Below are 18,169 nucleotides of genomic sequence, written 5' to 3' on the forward strand. Positions count from 1 at the left end.
CGAAAGAAACGAAAGCAACAAAAGCAACAAAAGAAAGAGAATTCTAAATAGACATGAGACATACAAGCCAATAAATAGTAGGTAGGTAGTACCGAAATGATGAACCGAATGAAGAAAATAAAGAAAATAAAGAAAAGAAATGAAAAGAAAGGTACGCCCCAAAAATGCTCCAGCCCAGCCAACCAACCAGCTAATCGAACGCAGGTAGGTAGCCTACTCGACTACCCGCCCGCACCCGCGCCATCCCCCGCTCTCGACCTTCTCGGTGGCGCCGGTACTACCACCATCGGCAAGCCAGGCAGTGCCTGCGGTACCACTTGCGGTACTTGTGCAGGAGCAGGAGCAGGAGCGGGAGGCGGGGCAGTTTCGGTCCCCGGCGTCCACGGCCCCTCCCTCCACCCGCCTTCCTCCACCTGTCCCATATACCCGCCCTGCGTCCTCCGCCGTCTCGGCGGCGGAATAATAGTTACCGGCAGCGCTGGCGGCGGGGGCGGGGGCGGGGGTGGGGGCGTGGTGGCCCGTAAGCGGGCGGTGGTGCGCTCCACCGCTCTAGAAAGCACGTCTCTGCGGGGTAGGCGCCAATTCCTGTTCGGAGTTGGAGATGGTGAGGGCGCCGGAGGCGCACGGTGAAGGGAAGCGGCGGGGTCGAGGGAGGGAGAGGAGGGCGGGTGCGAGGTCGAGGATGACGGGTTGGCTGTACCGGATTTCTCCGAGGGGTCTGAGTGGCTCTCCGTTGAGGTCAGTTGGCCGACGTTTACCTCGTACCTGGTGCTTTCGCTGGTGGCGGTGGTGGTGGTGGTGGTGGTGGTGGTGGGGGGTGCGCGCGAGTGACGGCGGCGTGGGGGCGGCAGCGGCGGGATGTCGTCGTCGCCGCGACCGCCGACGAAGCGGAGGTCTTCGTCCTCGTCGTAGACTTCGCGGCCGAGAATGCCGCCCTTTTTCTCTTCGCGCTCAAGGCCTTCGATGCGGTCTACCCACTCCCATACGACAACACTGGAGGCCGCTGCACCCACCCATCGTATGTAGTCACCCCATCCGGCCAGGTCCTTCTGTGCGATGTCGACGATGAAGAAGACGAGAGGGGTCAGGATGGAGGCGATGGAGAGAATGGCGACGAGGAAGATGCTGCGGCCACCGTACTTTTTCGTTCCCGGGGATGGCGCGGAAAAGGGGCGGTGCGGGTAGAAATACGAGTACCTCCGCTTGGCGATGGAGTAGTAGATCACGCAGCCGGCGTACATGGTGCTGCAGCAGATCTGGAATAGGTACGAGAGTGCCGGGATTGCGTCGAGGAAGGAGTCGGTCGAGGCCATGGGAGAGACGAAAGCCTGGAGGACGGAGAACAGCGTGTCCAGGACGATCAATGCGAAGCCCGCCCATTTGATGACGACTTTCTCGCGTTGCCGAGGGAAGAGGCGGATCAGCGTTTGGACCTGCGCAAGCCATAGGAAGAGGTCGCTGATTATCCGGCCGATCTTGAGATGTATGCCGGCGACGACGCGGGAACGTACTTCACGTGCTTCGTTGGTGAGACTGTAGACGGACGATCCTACGAGGCTGTATTCGTGCCGCAGGACATCGGTGGTCTCAGCGAAGGCGATGGTCAGGCAGATGCAAACGGCGAGGGTGGCGACTTTCTGGAGCCAAGGGCGCTCGTGCGGCGGGTTCGGGAGAAAGAGCAGCAGGAGTAGGACGTATGCGAGCGTGGACGTGGCGGCGATGGAGTATGCCATCGGGATGGTGCTGGCATAGAAGGGGTCGCGCAGTTCGGACGGCGACACTGAGAATCCGCCATCGTGGGAGGTGGTGGGTGTGGCTCGCGCGGTGTAGCAGGCGGGGGTGACGGCGATCTGGGAGGCCAGGACGGTGGTGGACTCTTGCAGCGCGATGGTGAGGCCTGGCGGGAGGAAGTACGGGGTGCACGAAGCCGGCACGGTGACCCGCGCGGTTGTGGTCGGAGCGCGCCAGTTCTGTCGCGGCATATGGGGCATCGAAGGAATGCGCCTGGTGGGGAGGGACGGAGGTTATGAAGAGGGTTGGTGGCGCATAGAGGGTGGCAATTTGCGGGGGGGAGCGTGATCTGGCGCGGGCTGGAGCAAGGCAGTACGCTAGAGAGTCCTAGAGTGGCTCTGTGGTGATACGGGGGGTATGGAGACTGTAAGGGGTATGCTGTGTCGGTGTCTGTGTGGTCGTGATCTCGTGGATGAGTCGGTGTGAATGGGTTGTCGCTCTCCTCTCTTGTCCTCATGTCGGGATTCAAGATCTTCGGCGACGGCACCTGGGATGCGAGGGATGGATGACATGACGACGCAACTCCACCGGAAGAAGAAGCTAGGTAGGTAGAGAATCAGCACCAACACCATCACCAACAGCATCTCCACTTCACCTTCACACTCACACAGTCTCGGAAATGCTTGGTTCGCTTGGCCTAACCTTCGTACAAGTTTATCTGCAACGTTCCTTTGACTTTCCAACAATGTTCTCACCTTAGCGAGGCCGGAGTTCCCGCTTCCCCACATACTTGTGACGAAAAAGAAGGGAAGGGAATTCGTCTCCCGTTCTGTCACGAATCCGAACATGCGATCCACGCAAAAGCTTGATTACTTTAATCGTTGATCTGGTCTAGGTACTCAGTACTGATTCTACTCAAGGGGCGGGTTGCACATAGACAAGGAATAATTACCGCAGTCTACTGTGCAACACCTCGGCTCAGGACATTCCGTGTACGTTCCTCAGGCAGGGGGTGGTTACATGATGGAACGAAACACAAGACGAGATGGATGCACAACACAACTCTTCGTTACGAATAATTGCTGTTCTGCAGCAAAGTCTATCACACTCCACGCCTTGCTTTTGCAAAGAAAAATGATGTACAAATTGCTCACAGCGCAAACTCTCGTCACACTCTCCTATCTCAATGGCCTTTACATTCTGTACGTGTAGATCCGTCCATTCATCTCGCGGGGCTCGGAATGTGGTATATCTATTTGGCGGGACGGTTAACATCGACGGTGCCCTTGATCTTGGCCGAGTCGTGGATGCCCTCCCCTTTCTTGCTGATGGCATCACCACGGGGCTCGTGGAGGATCTATTCACGCGTCGTCAGCATTCCAAGCTCACAGAAGGAGGATAGCAATATTGGGCATACCGGGTGTTGAGTATCGTCATTCGAGATTCCTTGCTGCTTTCCACTCGTGGTTCCGGGGCCACCGGCATCCTTCTGAGCAGTGTCACCGGGATCGATCTTCTGGGGGTTGATAGAGGTTTTCTTCCCCTCCTTCTTCTTCTCCGCCTCCGCTCCCTCGTTATCATCCGTTTCGTCGGATGGGCCCTTCCTAACGGCATTGGCCTTCTCCTCCGCGCTCTCCTCGACGGACTTAACCTTCTTGGTGGCGGTACCTTTGAGCACCTCTGCCGTCTCCTTCGCCTTCTTGGCCGCGCCCTCAGCCTTGTCCTGGGCCTTGTCCTGGACATCCTCCGCCTTGTCATTCGCCTGCCCAGCATACTCAGAGGCTTTCTCGCCAGCCTTACCAGCAGCCTCCTTCACAGCTCCAGTAGCGTCCTGAACCTTATCCTTCGCGGTCTCCTTAGCCGACTGCAGCTTGTCGGACGCAGTGTCCTCATCTTCGTCCTCCTCCTCCTCTTCTACTGGTGCGGCCTTCTTCTTCGGCAGCTCCAGCTTTCCGTGATGCTCCGGAGGGTGGGTTTGTACGCCCGGGCCTGCGCTGGTCGAGGCAGTGTCCATCTTCTTGCTGGGGTCGGAGTGATGCGGCGTCGGCGAGCCGGAGGAGAGAAGGTAGTAGCTCTGCGAGTATGAATTTCAGTGTCGGGTCCGGGAAATTTCGGCTATGCTACGGGATGCCGAGGGGTGTGGAATGGGGGAGGAGAGGGGACAAACGGCGGGCAGAGTGAAGGCGACGGCACCGATCAGCCATGGCATGTCACTCGAAGTGCCAGTGGGATGGCCGTGCGAGGAAGCATAACGGCGGGCTGGGGTAGTGGTGAAAGTGGCTGCTCGGCGGGTGAGCGCGCGCAGTGCTGGCGTGCGAGCGGCGAACATCGTGTGTCACTATTTTTTGGAATTGAAGGTGGTGCAGATGGTGGTGTTGGGTCAATTGATGATGAACGAGTGCAATGGTTAGGATGGGATGAAGAGAACACGAAACAGAAGAGGAGGAGCGGACGGGTGGGGATAAGGAAATGTCGACTCTGCGGGAATAGATGAGGTCACAGCAAGCTAAGATTGATGGGGTGTGGCGTGAAAGCGTCTCAGCCACTTATGTCATCACTGAACGAAGCACTTGTGGCTAGCATGTTCACATAGGTGTGAATATCACGTGATAGAACCCGCTTTGCCCCGCAATGCGTTTGGTGTCCAAGGAAGCTGATGCAGATGCAAAGCTTGAGATCAACTCCAACCGCTCTGATCTCGCCTTCTTTCTCTCCATCTACTTCGGCCAATTCCATCAAGTCCTGTCGATACTCAATTAGACAGCTCTGTGTTCCGGAAGTTGATAGCTTTGCCTTTCGAGTTACCCACCCCGCATTTCATGACGGTGCGGCTCTAAGCTTCCCGCCCATCCTCCCTTTACCTTGACCCTACATACCTTCCCGCTCTTTCCATACACAACACCCTCATCCTCTCTACTCCTGCGATCCACATCTCCAATCCAATCTATTAATCGCAACCCCGCAATCCTACGAATAGATACAACGAACGATCCGAAGTCCACACCTAGATACGAGCACACCCGTACCTCATCGTTGCTGCTACACCGATAGCTTCAACTCACCCCATCACCCATCCCCGTAATCTGTCAACCCATCATCGCATTGCCACGATGTCGGCCCCCGCCGCCTACGCGCTGCAGAGCCTACTGGATAAGATGTCCAACCCGGACAGCGACTTCCGCTTCATGTCACTAAACGACCTGTTGGCGATGCTCACGCAGAACCTGAGCTTCAGCCAGACAGACCCCGGAACCATGAGCAAGCTCATAGATGCGGTCGTGAAAGCTCTAGACGATGCGAATGGCGAGGTGCAGAATCTTGCGGTTAAATGGTACTCATAATACCCCTATCGCGGGGATTGAATGAAGCTAATAGAGGGCAGTTTGGGACCTCTCGTCCTCAAAGTCAAAGAAAACCAGATCGGCCCGCTTATCGACAGGCTCGCTACGCTGTCAATGACCTCACAGGACCCGTCGATCCCTTCGACCGCGCTGCGAACCATCATCACGAACCTCCCGCGCCCACATGCCTCGCCGGGAATGAACTTGGCGTCCATCGCTGCACTGCACCAAGCACATGCCGCCGCCCCCAGTACAATGGCTCGGCCGGAGGCCACACAACAGGCAATCCAGACATCGGTCACTGCCGTGCAGAAGACGCTAATACCCAAGCTGATGATACTTCTCAAGCCGGATGGGGGCGAGAGCGGGAAGGCTACCGCTGGTGCTACGCTGGACAGTGTCGACTTGCTGATCGAGACTGTCCGCTGCTTTGGGTCCATCATGTCCGGAGCCGAAGTGGAGAGACTGCAAGTTGCGGTCATGAATTTGGTCCAGAGCGAGAGGACCAGCGGCGTCATCAAGAAGAGGGCGGTTACGGCCTTGAGTTTACTCTGCGTTTATGCACCGGACGAGTTGCTCTCATCGTTCATCAACCACCTCATCGAGTCGTTCCGCGCCGAGAGCAAGCATGTCAATCCGGGCCGTCTGCGGCTGTTGATCTCGGTTACTGGCTCGCTCGCTCGCGGAATCCCAGAGCGGTTCGGTCCGTATCTGAAGACACTGTGCCCATTCATCCTTTCGGTTGTAGACGGTCGGGATCTGGAGAACCGTGATTTGGGAGATGAGCCGGATATGGAGATGGACGAGGTTCGCGAGGTGGCGCTGGTGGCGCTGGAGAGCTTCCAGAGCTGCTGCACCGAGGAGATGAAGCAGTTCACCGACGACCTTCTCAACGCCGGCACTGTTTTCCTGAAGTACGACCCCAACTACGCCGATCCGGGCGATGACGACGAGGAAATGGGCGGTACTGCCGGTGGAGATGACGACGATGGAGAGTTTGGTGGAAGCGACGATGATGACACCTTTGAAGACGATGGAAACTTCTCGGACGAAGACGACATATCATGGAAGGTCCGGCGGTGCGCGGCAAAGCTGTTGGCGACTGTTCTCGCGACTAGGGCCGGCGACTTGATCCGGGGATCCGGCGAGGGAGGCGGGTTGGCGTACAAAAAGGTGGCGCCGCTCCTCATCGACAGATTCCATGAGCGCGAAGAGAACGTTCGACTCGAGATCCTCGCTACGGCCATCGTGCTGGTGAAGAAGACGGGAGAGGTTGCAGATGGCACGATCACCTGTGGGCCAGCTCTGAGCAGTGCTGCGGGCACGATGGCTCCGCCGCCGAAGAAGAGACGTGGATCGGACGCTTCGATGATGGATACCGATATGGCCCTGGAAGTGCCGTCGGTGGATGAGCACGGTGTTCGGGACAGCCTTTTCCAATTGGTTCCTCGGCTATCCAAGTCTGTCGGAAAACTGCTCAACAACAAGTCCATTACGCTTCCGACTAAACAGGCAAGCATCGTTCTGATTTCAGCGGCTGTCTCGGTTCTGCACGGAAAGTTTGAGAGCTCGCTGAACATCTTCATCAATGCTCTCGTCGACGCTGCTGGTGGAGGTAATGCACTGGCTTCCGGTGGTAATGTTGTTGTGGCGTCTGCGCCTGGCGGCAGCGCTGCCACTGCGACAGGTGCCAGTGTTAGAATTGAGGTTCTCCGCCTCTTTTCCAAGATCTTCGATAACCACTCTCTCGAAGCCGTGGAGCCATACCTGGCGGCCGCTGTTCCGGCTGTCTGCGCCGCCGTTAACGAGACTGCCTATAAGGTTTCCTTCGAAGCCTTGGGCACTGTCGCTTCAATCGCCAAACTACTGACTTCGCCTGGAGCCCCCGCCTACGCCGAACACCTTAAGCAGCTGTACCAGGTGATAATCAAGAAGGTCGAGAATGCGGATACGGATCTGGAGGTTCGCGAGAAAGCCATCGTCACGATGAGCATCTTGCTCGGCAGAACCAGCGGCAAGGCTGGTACTCTCTCGGCCGAATCCCGTCGTCACGCTCTGGACGTCCTGCTCGAACGCCTGAAGAACGAGACTACCCGTGCTAGTGCCGCCCGTGCTATCGATAACATCGCTAGGTCTGCCGGCGATGATGGATCAATCAGCGAAGAGTGGGTTCGCAAGGTCGTCACCGAGCTGGGTGCCCAGCTCCGCAAGTCGAATCGGTCGCTCCGTGCAGCGAGTCTGGTCGCGCTCGAGAGCATCGCTTCCAACCCGGCCCTGCTGCACCAGATGGACACGGCCAGCAAGAGCGAGTTGGTTGCGGTGCTCACGCCTTTGCTGGTCGTGGGAGATATGCAGCTTCTTGCCCTAGCTATTGCCGTCTTGAGGCTCATGATCATCAATCCGAACGGTATCACAATCTCGTTCGAGGTCATCAATGGTATTTGCAACCTTGTCAAGTTTCCTCTGGGTTCTGGGCTGGTACTCGAGAATCTGCTCAGCCTCGTCCGCACGATTGGAGAGGAGGATAAGAAGGGCAAGCGCAAGCTCATGGAGGAACTGCTCAAGAAAGTCGGTGTTACGGGAGATATGAGTGCTGTCGGCAAGGTCATTGCCCAGCTGCTTGTTTGCGGGGGCGGTGACAAGGGCGGCTTCATTGTCGGTGTCAAAGACTTTGTCGAGGAGTTCGAGACTGCGCGCGATTCTGGTCGCAAGTGTCTTGGATTGATAGTTCTGGGAGAGATTGGGCTCCGGATGGGCAAGGACTTTGACGTTCCGCCGGAGAAGTTTCTCGGACAGCTCGGGGACGATTCGGATAATGTTCCTATCGCCGCGGCTGTCGCGCTGGGTCTCGCTGGTGCTGGGAATGTCGACAAGTTTGTTCCCGTCATCATGAAGAGGCTGCAGGATGGAAATGATAGTTATCTCCTGGTCCATTCGCTCAAGGAGATCATCACACATTCGTCGGCGGATAGCCTGAAGTCTTACACCAACGATATGTGGAATACACTGCTTTCCACCGCTGTTACGAACGATGATGCGAAAGCTGTGGCTGCTGAGTGTGTGGGTCGGCTTATTATCCTGGACCCGTACTCGTTCCTGCCCGAGCTGCAGAAACACATGACTTCGCCGCAGTCGGTGGTGCGGGGCTTGGTGATCTCGGCGCTGCGTTATACCTTCACGGACACGGACACGAAATACGACGAGCTTCTCCGCCCCACCGTTGTCGACTTCCTCGACACAATGCTGCAAGACTCGGAACTCGACAACCGGCGGCTCGCACTCACCACGCTCAACAGCGCGGCGACCAACAAAGCGCACCTCCTCGCGGGCCCGGGCTTGGAGCGGCTCCTCCCGCGCGTCTACTCCGAATCCGTCATCAAGCCCGACCTCGTCCGCGAAATTCAGATGGGCCCGTTCCGCCACCGCATCGACGACGGCCTCGAGGTCCGCAAATCTGCCTACGAAACCCTGTACGCCCTGCTAGAGACGTCGTTCCATAATATCGAACTGGACGTCTACTTCTCGCGCGTCATCGCCGGTATTGCGGACGACCACGATATCCGCGCCCTCGCGAACCTCATGCTCGCTAAGCTGGCGGTTCTGGCTAAGGAAGAGACGGCGAGGAGACTCGACTCCATCGCTGATACCATCCGCAAGGTGCTCATGGAGAAGCCGAAGGAGAATGCGGTCAAGCAGGAGCTGGAGCGCCACGCTGAGGGCGTTAGGGGAGTGGTCAAGACGGCGCTTGTCGTGCATAGAGAGGTCGGCGCGGAGAGGGGCGGCCAGAAGTGGAGGGGCTTCTGGGACTGGATATGTGCCAGCTGGAGGGAGCTGGTGACTGAGAACAGCGAGAACGAGGGGAAGTAATGAACTGAAAAGGTACCGGGGGGAGATGTGGTTGTTTGTTTGTTTGTTTGTTTCTGATTGATTGTGATTGATTGTGTGACAATCTTGTTGTTTTCTAAAGAATTTCGGGGGGGGGGGGGGGGGGGGGGGGGGGGTTGGGTTGCGATGGTTTCTAGCAAGTACATCTCCGTTACGAAGCTAGTCTTTTACTTGTAATCTTAGTGTTCAACGGCCGCAGGGAATACATTTGATTGGTCGATTCTGTGAATCTGAATTTTGATTGTGACCTTCCGGCCCCGCTGTTGTGCTAGTCATTCACGTGACATCACTCGTACAAATGCAATGGTGTTGAGTTGGCTTTTGACTCCATTAAATTCGACTGTTAAACATTACGCTCTAACCCAAACACTCTATATACGAAGCTACTCATACAGACTAGCCCTTTTGCAAATAAACAATAAAGACGCCAATCTTCCTACACAGACACACTGCCCTTCGATCTAATAATCTAGTGATGGTGGTGTCCCAGACTCCTCCTCGCAACCTTCTCCAGCGACACAGGGGGGCGGACCCACTCCTTCTCCCACGTCTCATTCCTGCGCAGCAGTGCCTGTGTTCGCTCGAGGTCAAGACCGAGCTGCTGGGCAACGAAGAGGCCGACCTCAGCGTTCTCGCGCGAGCCAGAAAACTTCTCGGAGCCCTTGCCCCAGCCGAAGAGGGTGACGTCAGCAGCGGTGTGGCCGCCGGTGGACCAGCTCACGCCGAGGCGGGCGGACATGGATGCGGACAGGAATTCCTGGAAGGCGGAGGTGTCGTTCTTCAGGGCGAGACCCTGGACGAGTTCCTCCTCGGTGGGGACGGCGATGCCGTGCGCGGCGAAGATGGCCGTCTTCAGGTACGACTTGGGAGTGCTACCAGAGTAGGCCTGCCATAGCTTAGACAGCGGGCCGGGGGTGGCCTTCGCAGCCGCGAAGTGCTCCGGGGCGTACCAGTAGTCCGGGGCGCCATCGAGTTGGATCGAGCCGACGGTCAGTCCGCCGCACTCGTGGTCGGCGGTCGAGATCAGGATCGTGGGCGAGTCCTCCTCGTGCTCGTCGATCCACTCGCGCATGGCGAGCATGGCCGCGTTGTACGCGAGGATGTCGTGCAGGTGGCCGACGGCGTCGTTGGCGTGGCCGGCGTGGTCGATGCGGCTGGCCTCGACAAGGACGAAGAAACCCTCGTCTGAGTCCTTGGTGGCACGGTACAGGTCGTTGATGCCCTTGAGAGCCATCTCCTTGAGGGAGGGCTCGATCGCGGGGTTGCGGTCGACCTCGTACGACATGTGGTCCTCGGTGAAGAGGCCGAGGTAGGGGAGCTTCTGCTTCGAGTCGAAGCCGGCGCGGTCGGTGATGACGGTGTAGCCGAGGTCGCGGGCGAGCGCCAGCGCGTCGATGCCGTCGTCACGGCAGGAGTCCGCGGTGGTGTTGGGGGTGAAGAAGCACCGGCCTCCGCCCATCATGACGTCGACGGTGCGGCCGAGGGGGTGGGCGTAGCCGATCTCCTGGAGGGCGATGTTGGCCTCCTGGTCACGGTCCCAGACGTGGGAGGCGTAGGTGGCGGGGGTCTATCATCACAGTCAGGGTCATGCAGCACTCAATGGTAATGGGATCACTCACGGCGTGGGTGATGCGGGAGGTCACGATGAGACCGGTCTTCATTCCCTTGAGGTGGGCGGCCTCGAGGACGGTTCCGCAGGGGATGATGTCGTCGTCGACACCGATGGCACCGTTGTAGGACTTGATTCCGCACGAGTAGGCGGTCGCGGAGGCAGCAGAGTCAGTGACATAGCTGTCGGTGGCCTTGGTGCGGACGAGACCGATCACCATCTCGTCGATGGGCATCACGGTGGTGCCGTTGTTGGTCCAGTGGACGTAGTCGCGAGCCATAGTCTCACTGGCGATACCGAATCCATCAGGGACGACCTGGACAGAGAAGAGTCAGCATGAATCAACCAATGTTCAGGACAATAAGAGAGAACATACCATGATGAAGTTCTTGGGACCCTTCCCGTAACCCTTTCCATTTCCCTTTCCATTTCCCTTACCCTTTCCGTGGTCCTCAGCACTGGAGAGCGCCGTGAACCCCGCCAAAGCGATGACGAACAAGCTCTTGAAATTGAACATGTTGACCGAAGGTGTACAGTGAAGGATGCGGGTAGAGGAGGAAGACGGAGAAGGCAACAACGAACACAGCTCGGTGGGCGGACAGTGGAGGCTTTTAAGAGAAGCCCCTCCTCCACGACCGATTGGCCGTCCTACATGCGTCTGTAGGTACTCTCTACTCTACTCGAACTAGTCGGTGTCTCGCACATGCTCAATTGGAACTTGCCCGCCCAGCCTACTCTGCATACAAATCGCGATGCATATTCTGAGCTGCCTAAAGCGAGCTGCCGATCACCCCTCGGTCGATATCTGCCATCTATCAAACCCCCATGTCGCCTTCTCCGCGTGCGCCAAGCGCCCCCTCCGATTGGCCAGACGCCACGTGCGACAGGAACGTTTTCTCTCGGCGGATTCCGTGGTGCGACCACGAGGGAACGAGGGAACAATTTGGCCTGTTCGAGAGTGCGACCAGAAAAGAAAGAGGCGGGTAGATACGCCGTAGCGTGCGCACGTGGGGTGCAGAATGGGGATTCGGAAAGTCTGGGTAGTGGGATGTCGGTTGACAGGGCTACTTCCTTAGTTTGGAGGATCACGGGCAATGGGGCCACGCACTCTCACTCGATTGATGACGTCGCACCCAGACTTGGATTTCTCAGACGTTTGATTTTTGTTCCTTCATCGCGTATTCCAGACGCCTCGGGAAGATCAAGGCAGCTTCCACGACCGAATTCTATCCGCAGACAGATGAGCTCGCCGCAACAATCCACCCGATGAGCGACTGAAGGATCCAAAGAAAGTAGACGACATGTAGTGACAGCCTTCAAGGAAATTGACCGAAACCCTCCGCCCCAGCTACCTAGCTCGCTGGCTCCTGCCAAGAAGGCTGTGCCGCCTCCCCCCTCCGTTTCACCATTCAATCTCCCGGGCGGCTTGGATTGGAACTTGGAAGGAAGAGATTCCCGGTTTGAATCCCGCATTGCTCACAACCGAGAATACGGCTTCAGTACCTACGATACTTTAGCACCTACTCCAGGACCTACTTTGGCACTTATGAGAACCTACTCGATTGCCTAGGTACATACATGGTAGGTAAGCCAGAGCTTCAGGTACCTATAGTTATGTCACTATATAGTAGTATTCCCTATTACACTGCCAGTACCTACACTGTCTCACTCGCCGAATATTCCGCGTCTTCTATGATATGTTTGTGCGACTGGCCATCTCGCGAAGTGCCCACATATATATATATCCTCCCGATTACCTGGCACCACTAGTTACCGTAGTTGCTGTACACGTGGGTAGCTAATACACAGAAACCACGGATCCGGGCCGGTGCCGGTGCCGTTGCGGATGGATGTCTGATGTCTCTGATTCCGATCCATGACTTTCGATAGGTCCATATTTCGCGCACAAATAGTACCGAGTGCCATACAACCGTCAACGAGTAGCCGTCACCCGCGCACGTCGGGAGTCGGAAGTGTTCTTCAGACACCGTGGGGGGGGTGGGGGGTATATAGAGGGGTATATACCCATATAGGAGAGGAATTCGACGATCAAATTTGGAATGACCTATTTCTGGTCGTAAAGTCTGCGAAACCCCCCCTCCCTATTTCTCCTCTTGTACCTGCCTCTATGTATCTTGGCAGCGCGAATAGACACCTTGGTCCGACATGAATCCAGTGATAGTTATCTGCCACCGCAAAAACTCCTAGCAGCTCATGTTGACTCAAGAGAGGTCGTGGAAGGAAACATAGAAAATACCTAGGTAGGTGTTGGAAAGAGACGAATACTCTAGGAAGGCCACGACAAAGGAAGAAAGAAGGGCATTCAAGTGTTGACAAGCAGTCAGAGTGCATCGTCAATGAAGCCTGGAGGTTCGAGTAAAGTAGATCTGCATGACCACCTCTATTTCAATGTGTAGGCGAGCGTAAGCACTAAGCTGTAATTATTGTGAGGCACTCTAAACCGTTCACATAACATGAGTGAGTGATGATGAATGAATGCTATCATGGAAAAAAAGTAGTCGCCACCACGTCAGTCTCCATCAGAGTACCCAATATGTTATCGGGTTGCCTCCAGCGTCAACGACAGCTGCAATCGAGCCGGCATACACTCTACCAGCCTATACAGAACCTCCTCCGTAATCACCTTCTCCCAACCCAGTCGGTCTCCATCTACCTAATATGGTATCGGGTTGCCTCCAGCGTCAATAACAGTCTGTAATCGAGCCGGCATACCCTCTACCAGCCTATACAGAACTTCCTCCGTAATCACTTTCTCCCAGGCAGTCTGTATACACAACTTCAATGTCTCAATATCCGACACTCGTCCCCAAATCTCCCCCAGCTCCGTTTCTATCCTTTCCCACACCACCCCCATAGGGTTCAGATCTGGCGACTGCGCTGGCCAGTCCAGAGCCTCCATCCCGTTCAACTGCCTATACTCGATCGCGTGCTTTTTGTGTCCTGGAGCGTTGTCTTCCTGCACAACCGCCCACCCGTACTCCTCGCAACACCGCTGCCAAAAGGGAACCAGTGCGGGTTCGAGGACAGTGCGTACATACGTTAGGGAGTCGACCTTCGCTTTGCCGGGGATGTCGACGAGCTCGCACTTGGTAGTACCGCAGAAAGCTCCCCAGATCATCTGGGAATTGCGGCCACTGGAGGGAGTGTTCTCATCGATGCAGTCGGAATGATACTCCTCGTCCGCTTTACGAATAACCCACGGCTGGCCCGCCCCAAAGCCAGATGTCGAGAAGGAGCATTCGTCCGTCCAGATTACCCGCTTCCACTCCTCCCTCGTCCAGTGCAGACGCTCTTGACACCACGCCACCCGCTTCTTCTTATTCTCGGCACTGACATGGAATCTCTTCCTCGGCACACTCTTTGTATACCCCATCTTCTGCATTGCATTCTGCACCGTACGTGCAGAGCACGCATACCCCATCTCTCGTACTACATCCTCCCAGCTGACGCGTCGCGTGCCCTTATCGCGGGTAACGAAAGCCTCGAGCTTAACCTTCTCCTCGTCGTCGAAGATGACCGGTCTGCCGGGCCGCTTCCGGTTCGAGGGAGTGCCGTCCACCTTCCAGCGCTCATAGATCCGTTGGCACGTCCGCCGGCCGATCCCGAGCTCCCGCTCGATCTGTGACCAGTTCCAGTGCGCGTTCTCGCGCAGCGCGATGATCCGCAGCCGTTCGTCGCGTGTCGTCTCGCGGTGGTGGACGCCCGAGGGCGCGGGTTCACGTTTGCCTTTTTGCTTCATGGCTTTGGCTTGCGGGACGGGGGAACTTTTTTCGTGCGATGGATGAACGGCAATAAGCGGCGATGGCTACGGCGATGACGATGGGCACGCGCAAAGAGGGCAACCGACGATAGTTATGGTGGTGAACTGGGTAGAATCTCCTAGCTGTCTCCTTGCTCTGCTCTATCGCCACGTCAACCCCCAGTCGCCAAGCAACGCTACTCTACATACGCGCTTATAACTACGATCTTTCTTATCAGATCCAATCGCGATAATCACTTTCCAGTAGGTTCGTTCTCTCTTTTACTTCCCGAGAGCTTCGGAAAGTTGATACCATTTTGTCTCCAGGTTCAGCAACCGGTCCATTCCCATGCCCCCAGCAACCCGGGAGACTCGAGAGGTGTGTCGTCGCCAAGAAACTGCACCAGGCATTGCTACATATCGCTCCTTAAGAAGTGCGGCTTCACCTTTCCTTGCGCTCACCGCTCGCTCGTGGATAGCTCTCGAGTCTCTCCGGCTGTAAGCGCACCACCTTCGATCCGCCCTCATCCCCGCTGGCCATCCGGGACACGGGGGGTGACCAGTCCCTGCATTATATTGGCCGAGTGCATTCCGCGATCGTTTCCATTATCACCCCAAAACTTATCGAGTGATATTAATGTGGCTGGGCATCGGACACGGAATTCGCACCGGTTGTTTGTGTTTCCCCGGTGGTGGTGGCGGAAGAGTGGCTCATCACGGAAATAATCTCTGGAGTGAAGCATCTGCGGTCAAGAGAAAGCCAAGAGGATTGGAGTCAGAAACAGTGGGGAAGAAGATAAGTAGTTCCGCGTCTAGGATTTCCACCCAGCAGCCGGGCTCGGGAGATGGTCTCCGCCCCGAGGGGGTCTGTCGATATGGACCTCGCCGATAAATCCGCCGTCTTCCCTTGCTATATAAGAACCGAGCATCGATGCGTACTGCATCTCGGGATGGTTCACTGTAGGGACTCGGATAGTGATAACCATCCCTGGGAATGGCTCGCCGTAGTGGAGGCGGCAGGTGTATGAACATTTATCGCGTGCATAGTAGGCTTGCGGTAAATATGTATGATGGACTGGAGCGACTGGGTTTCGGTATGTATAGGTGAATTATGAGGGCCCATGGGCTTATCTCCACCATCGTCATAATTCATCACTCGAGTCCTAATTCTGCACCGCAAGGAGAAATGAGTCTGTGAAGGAGAATGAGAAGACGGATCAAGGAGATAATGATAAAGATGCACCGTAGGTATCCTACAAACAACGGGTCTCGATCATCCTCGTAAACAGACTGGACGGACGGTTGATCGCTCATACGCGAGTGCCGGGTGGTTACCGAGAGTCCCATTGGAGTCGTCACTTAGTCACTATCGCTTTTTTCTTGCGACACTTCGCCCCCATAATCGAAGTCTCCTCCCTAACTACTCTTTCTAGTGGGTTTGAAGTTGGATCTTGTTCGCATTCCCTGTGTTGTCTATGTACATAATACGTGAAGATATTCCCGCCGCTGGTCCAATGGTTGCGACATGCCTTTGCTGTACGCCTCCAAGAACGTATCGAAAGCCTGGCTTTTGATCGTCTTTTTCCTCTTCTGCGGTCACGAGCGCATCCATAGCCAATCCCAGTCTGGTCTTCGCCTCTGCCATAGCGAATATAGCAGTGTACCTACCTACATGGTAAAAAGTTTGATCACGTATCAGCCCGCTTCCTCGAGGACAGAAAAAAGAGTAGATACTTTAGGTAGATAGGAAACAGGCCCACGCCGCCAACGGCCTCAAGAAAGACAGAAGAAAACAGAGAACAAAAACAGTACATAAAACACACAGCTACCAAGAAAACCCGGTGCACAGTGGCGCGACGGAAGCACGGCACTACCGCCAACATTCACCGGCCTCAACCCTCAACGATCCCCGGCTTCAGCTCATACCAGTAGTCCGTCACCATGAGTTTAGCACTGCTAAACACTCGTTCAACCTCTGCCGTCTGCTAACATAGCATCTATGCTTGAGATTTCTAGTGCCATCACAGACAGACAGACGAGGGTAATAAACTCGCTGCTTCTTCCAAAAAATCACCAAATCCCCCGCAGGCTGCATCAGACTCCCGAGGCTCTTGGTTCCACCGTTCTTACTCGCAAGTCAATTTTAGTGATGTTTCCGCCCGAACCGTCTGGATACCCACCGCTCGGGTGTTGGTGCATTTTCCAGCTGGACCAGCGAGGCCCGGAGTCGTAGCCCTGTTGCGCGAACCAGCCACAAGGCATGAAAGCTGTTGTGGGAGGAGGTAGCTGAAGGAGCTGTCGATTGGTGCCCGGAGGCCGTTGGAATTGAGAAGCACGTATTCTGCCTGCCAGAAAATCAGAGATTATTCACCGCATTCTTCAAGCTGGCTAGTTCTCCACGCCACACGTGTTGTGTGGTATGGTAGCTGTTCTTCAAGATAGCGCCAGTGCGCCACTTAGCCTAAGGATCCAGTCCGAGAGCAGCGACATAAACAGGCTGTTGCCAGCAGTGGGCTATGGAGAACAAATCTCCACGCTGTACTCAGCGGACTAAATACGCCGAGCTGGGGAAAGGGAGATTGTGTGTATGTGTAGGGGTCTAGGGAGGGAGAGAGCGCGGAAGGGCGAAGGATGGATAGAGATGAGTACTTACTTCGGCCACGCAAGCGGCTGACATCGCCATCCGAGCCGGCAACAGTTGATCGTTACCAATGTGAGGCTGAAAATCAGACAAGAGAAGAATAGAAGGTGTGCGGTTCAAGGGTTGAACATAGGAAACAAGAGGAAGTGGTGTTGTTGAGGGAAGGAAGGAAGGAAGGAAGGAAGGAAGGTGAGATGAGGCAGTGGGGTGGTAGCAGCAATGGTGGGGCTCACTTCTAGGGTAGGGTAAGGCGGGGTTCTCTCGCTGTTGCCCTAGTAGGTAGTCTGTCTACGTCGCACTGGCACAGACACACATCAGCGGCCAACTTCCACACCGTTTAATCTAGCTGTCTGCATTCAGCACATCCAATTGCGCCCTGCTTGTTGCGTGCTGCGTGTGCGAACCCTATCGCTATCGCCACGTCCACCGTGAACGAGGAATCAGGATGAATCCAATTATCAAGGCATCCGTTCGAAGTTGGAACAATTGTCCTGCTGTATGGGTATCATACCTAGTGGAGGATGAGCATGCATGCCGCCGCTGCTGCTAACAGCAAACCATAATCCGCACACACGTGTCCGTACGTGCTGCTGCCCTATCTTCGGTACATAGCATCAGCTGTGACTAATTCTTATTCATGCAAATCTGAATTCTGGCGGAATGTTCTTAAATACCTTCATGTTGGGTACCTGGTAGATCACTTGTCGCTTGATCACGTGACCGTACGGACATTTACGGTTTACCCCCAGCTCCCTCACTATCGACTCTCGAGGCTCTTATTCTTGTTCTCTACACGTACCAATATATCCCTTACCCGCCATAATCCCATGATATATCGTCCACCAGTAACCAGCAACCGAGCAGTCACAGCAAATATATCCAGCTCCCCGCGAGGTCCAAGGTCGAGTACGATCATATGATGCATTCCCGAACCAGAGTCCGCCAGGCTGAGTCACAGGTTAGTGGCTTGCTCGATCATGTGGCCTGTCATCCTGTCATCCTCTCCTGATTCTTGATGCCGAGCGGACGGGTGGATTTGATACTAGGAATGGCTGTGTGCTCGTATTCATGTTCGTGCTTCCCAGTCCCAGTCATCTGAAGTGTACTGCTGTCGATTGCAGTTGTCGGTGTTCAAACTTCATCTGTTCAACCGCTCAACGGGATCCCACGGGATTAAGCCAAACTATAGTACCGAGTGCTTT

General features: G+C 55.7%; 4 protein-coding genes across 4 annotated transcripts; 1 reads left to right on the plus strand and 3 right to left on the minus strand.

Annotated features, from left to right (window-relative positions):
• Positions 1–896: 896 nt before the first annotated feature.
• On the minus strand, positions 897–1,982 carry BZA05DRAFT_344659 (PalH/RIM21; the record flags this gene model as incomplete). The annotated part of the gene is made up of 1 exon (XM_051481137.1): positions 897–1,982. A coding segment is annotated over one exon (1,086 nt), but the record flags the coding sequence as incomplete, so codon positions are not given.
• A 1,001-nt stretch (positions 1,983–2,983) lies between these two features.
• BZA05DRAFT_449323 (uncharacterized protein) lies at positions 2,984–4,060 on the minus strand (the record flags this gene model as incomplete). Its single annotated transcript, XM_051487341.1, has 3 exons — positions 2,984–3,088; positions 3,149–3,805; positions 3,899–4,060. 3 exons carry the CDS (start codon positions 4,058–4,060, stop codon positions 2,984–2,986), a joined length of 924 nt encoding a protein of 307 aa, XP_051334928.1.
• A 313-nt stretch (positions 4,061–4,373) lies between these two features.
• Positions 4,374–9,052, plus strand: BZA05DRAFT_477657 (armadillo-type protein). Its single transcript, XM_051488318.1, has 2 exons — positions 4,374–5,062; positions 5,114–9,052. The coding sequence occupies exons 1-2, from the start codon at positions 4,842–4,844 to the stop codon at positions 8,937–8,939; spliced, it is 4,047 nt and encodes a 1,348-aa protein (XP_051334929.1). The 5' UTR covers positions 4,374–4,841; the 3' UTR covers positions 8,940–9,052.
• Positions 9,053–9,294: 242 nt separating this feature from the next.
• On the minus strand, positions 9,295–11,187 carry BZA05DRAFT_360183 (alkaline-phosphatase-like protein). The gene is made up of 3 exons (XM_051481486.1): positions 10,943–11,187; positions 10,577–10,882; positions 9,295–10,524 (listed from the first exon to the last, which is right to left on the minus strand). The coding sequence occupies exons 1-3, from the start codon at positions 11,081–11,083 to the stop codon at positions 9,427–9,429; spliced, it is 1,545 nt and encodes a 514-aa protein (XP_051334930.1). The 5' UTR covers positions 11,084–11,187; the 3' UTR covers positions 9,295–9,426.
• Between the last annotated feature and the right edge of the window lie 6,982 nt (positions 11,188–18,169).

This window comes from Tricharina praecox (assembly GCF_024521635.1).
Source record: "Tricharina praecox strain CBS 144465 chromosome Unknown BZA05scaffold_43, whole genome shotgun sequence".
NCBI lineage: Eukaryota > Fungi > Ascomycota > Pezizomycetes > Pezizales > Pyronemataceae > Tricharina > Tricharina praecox.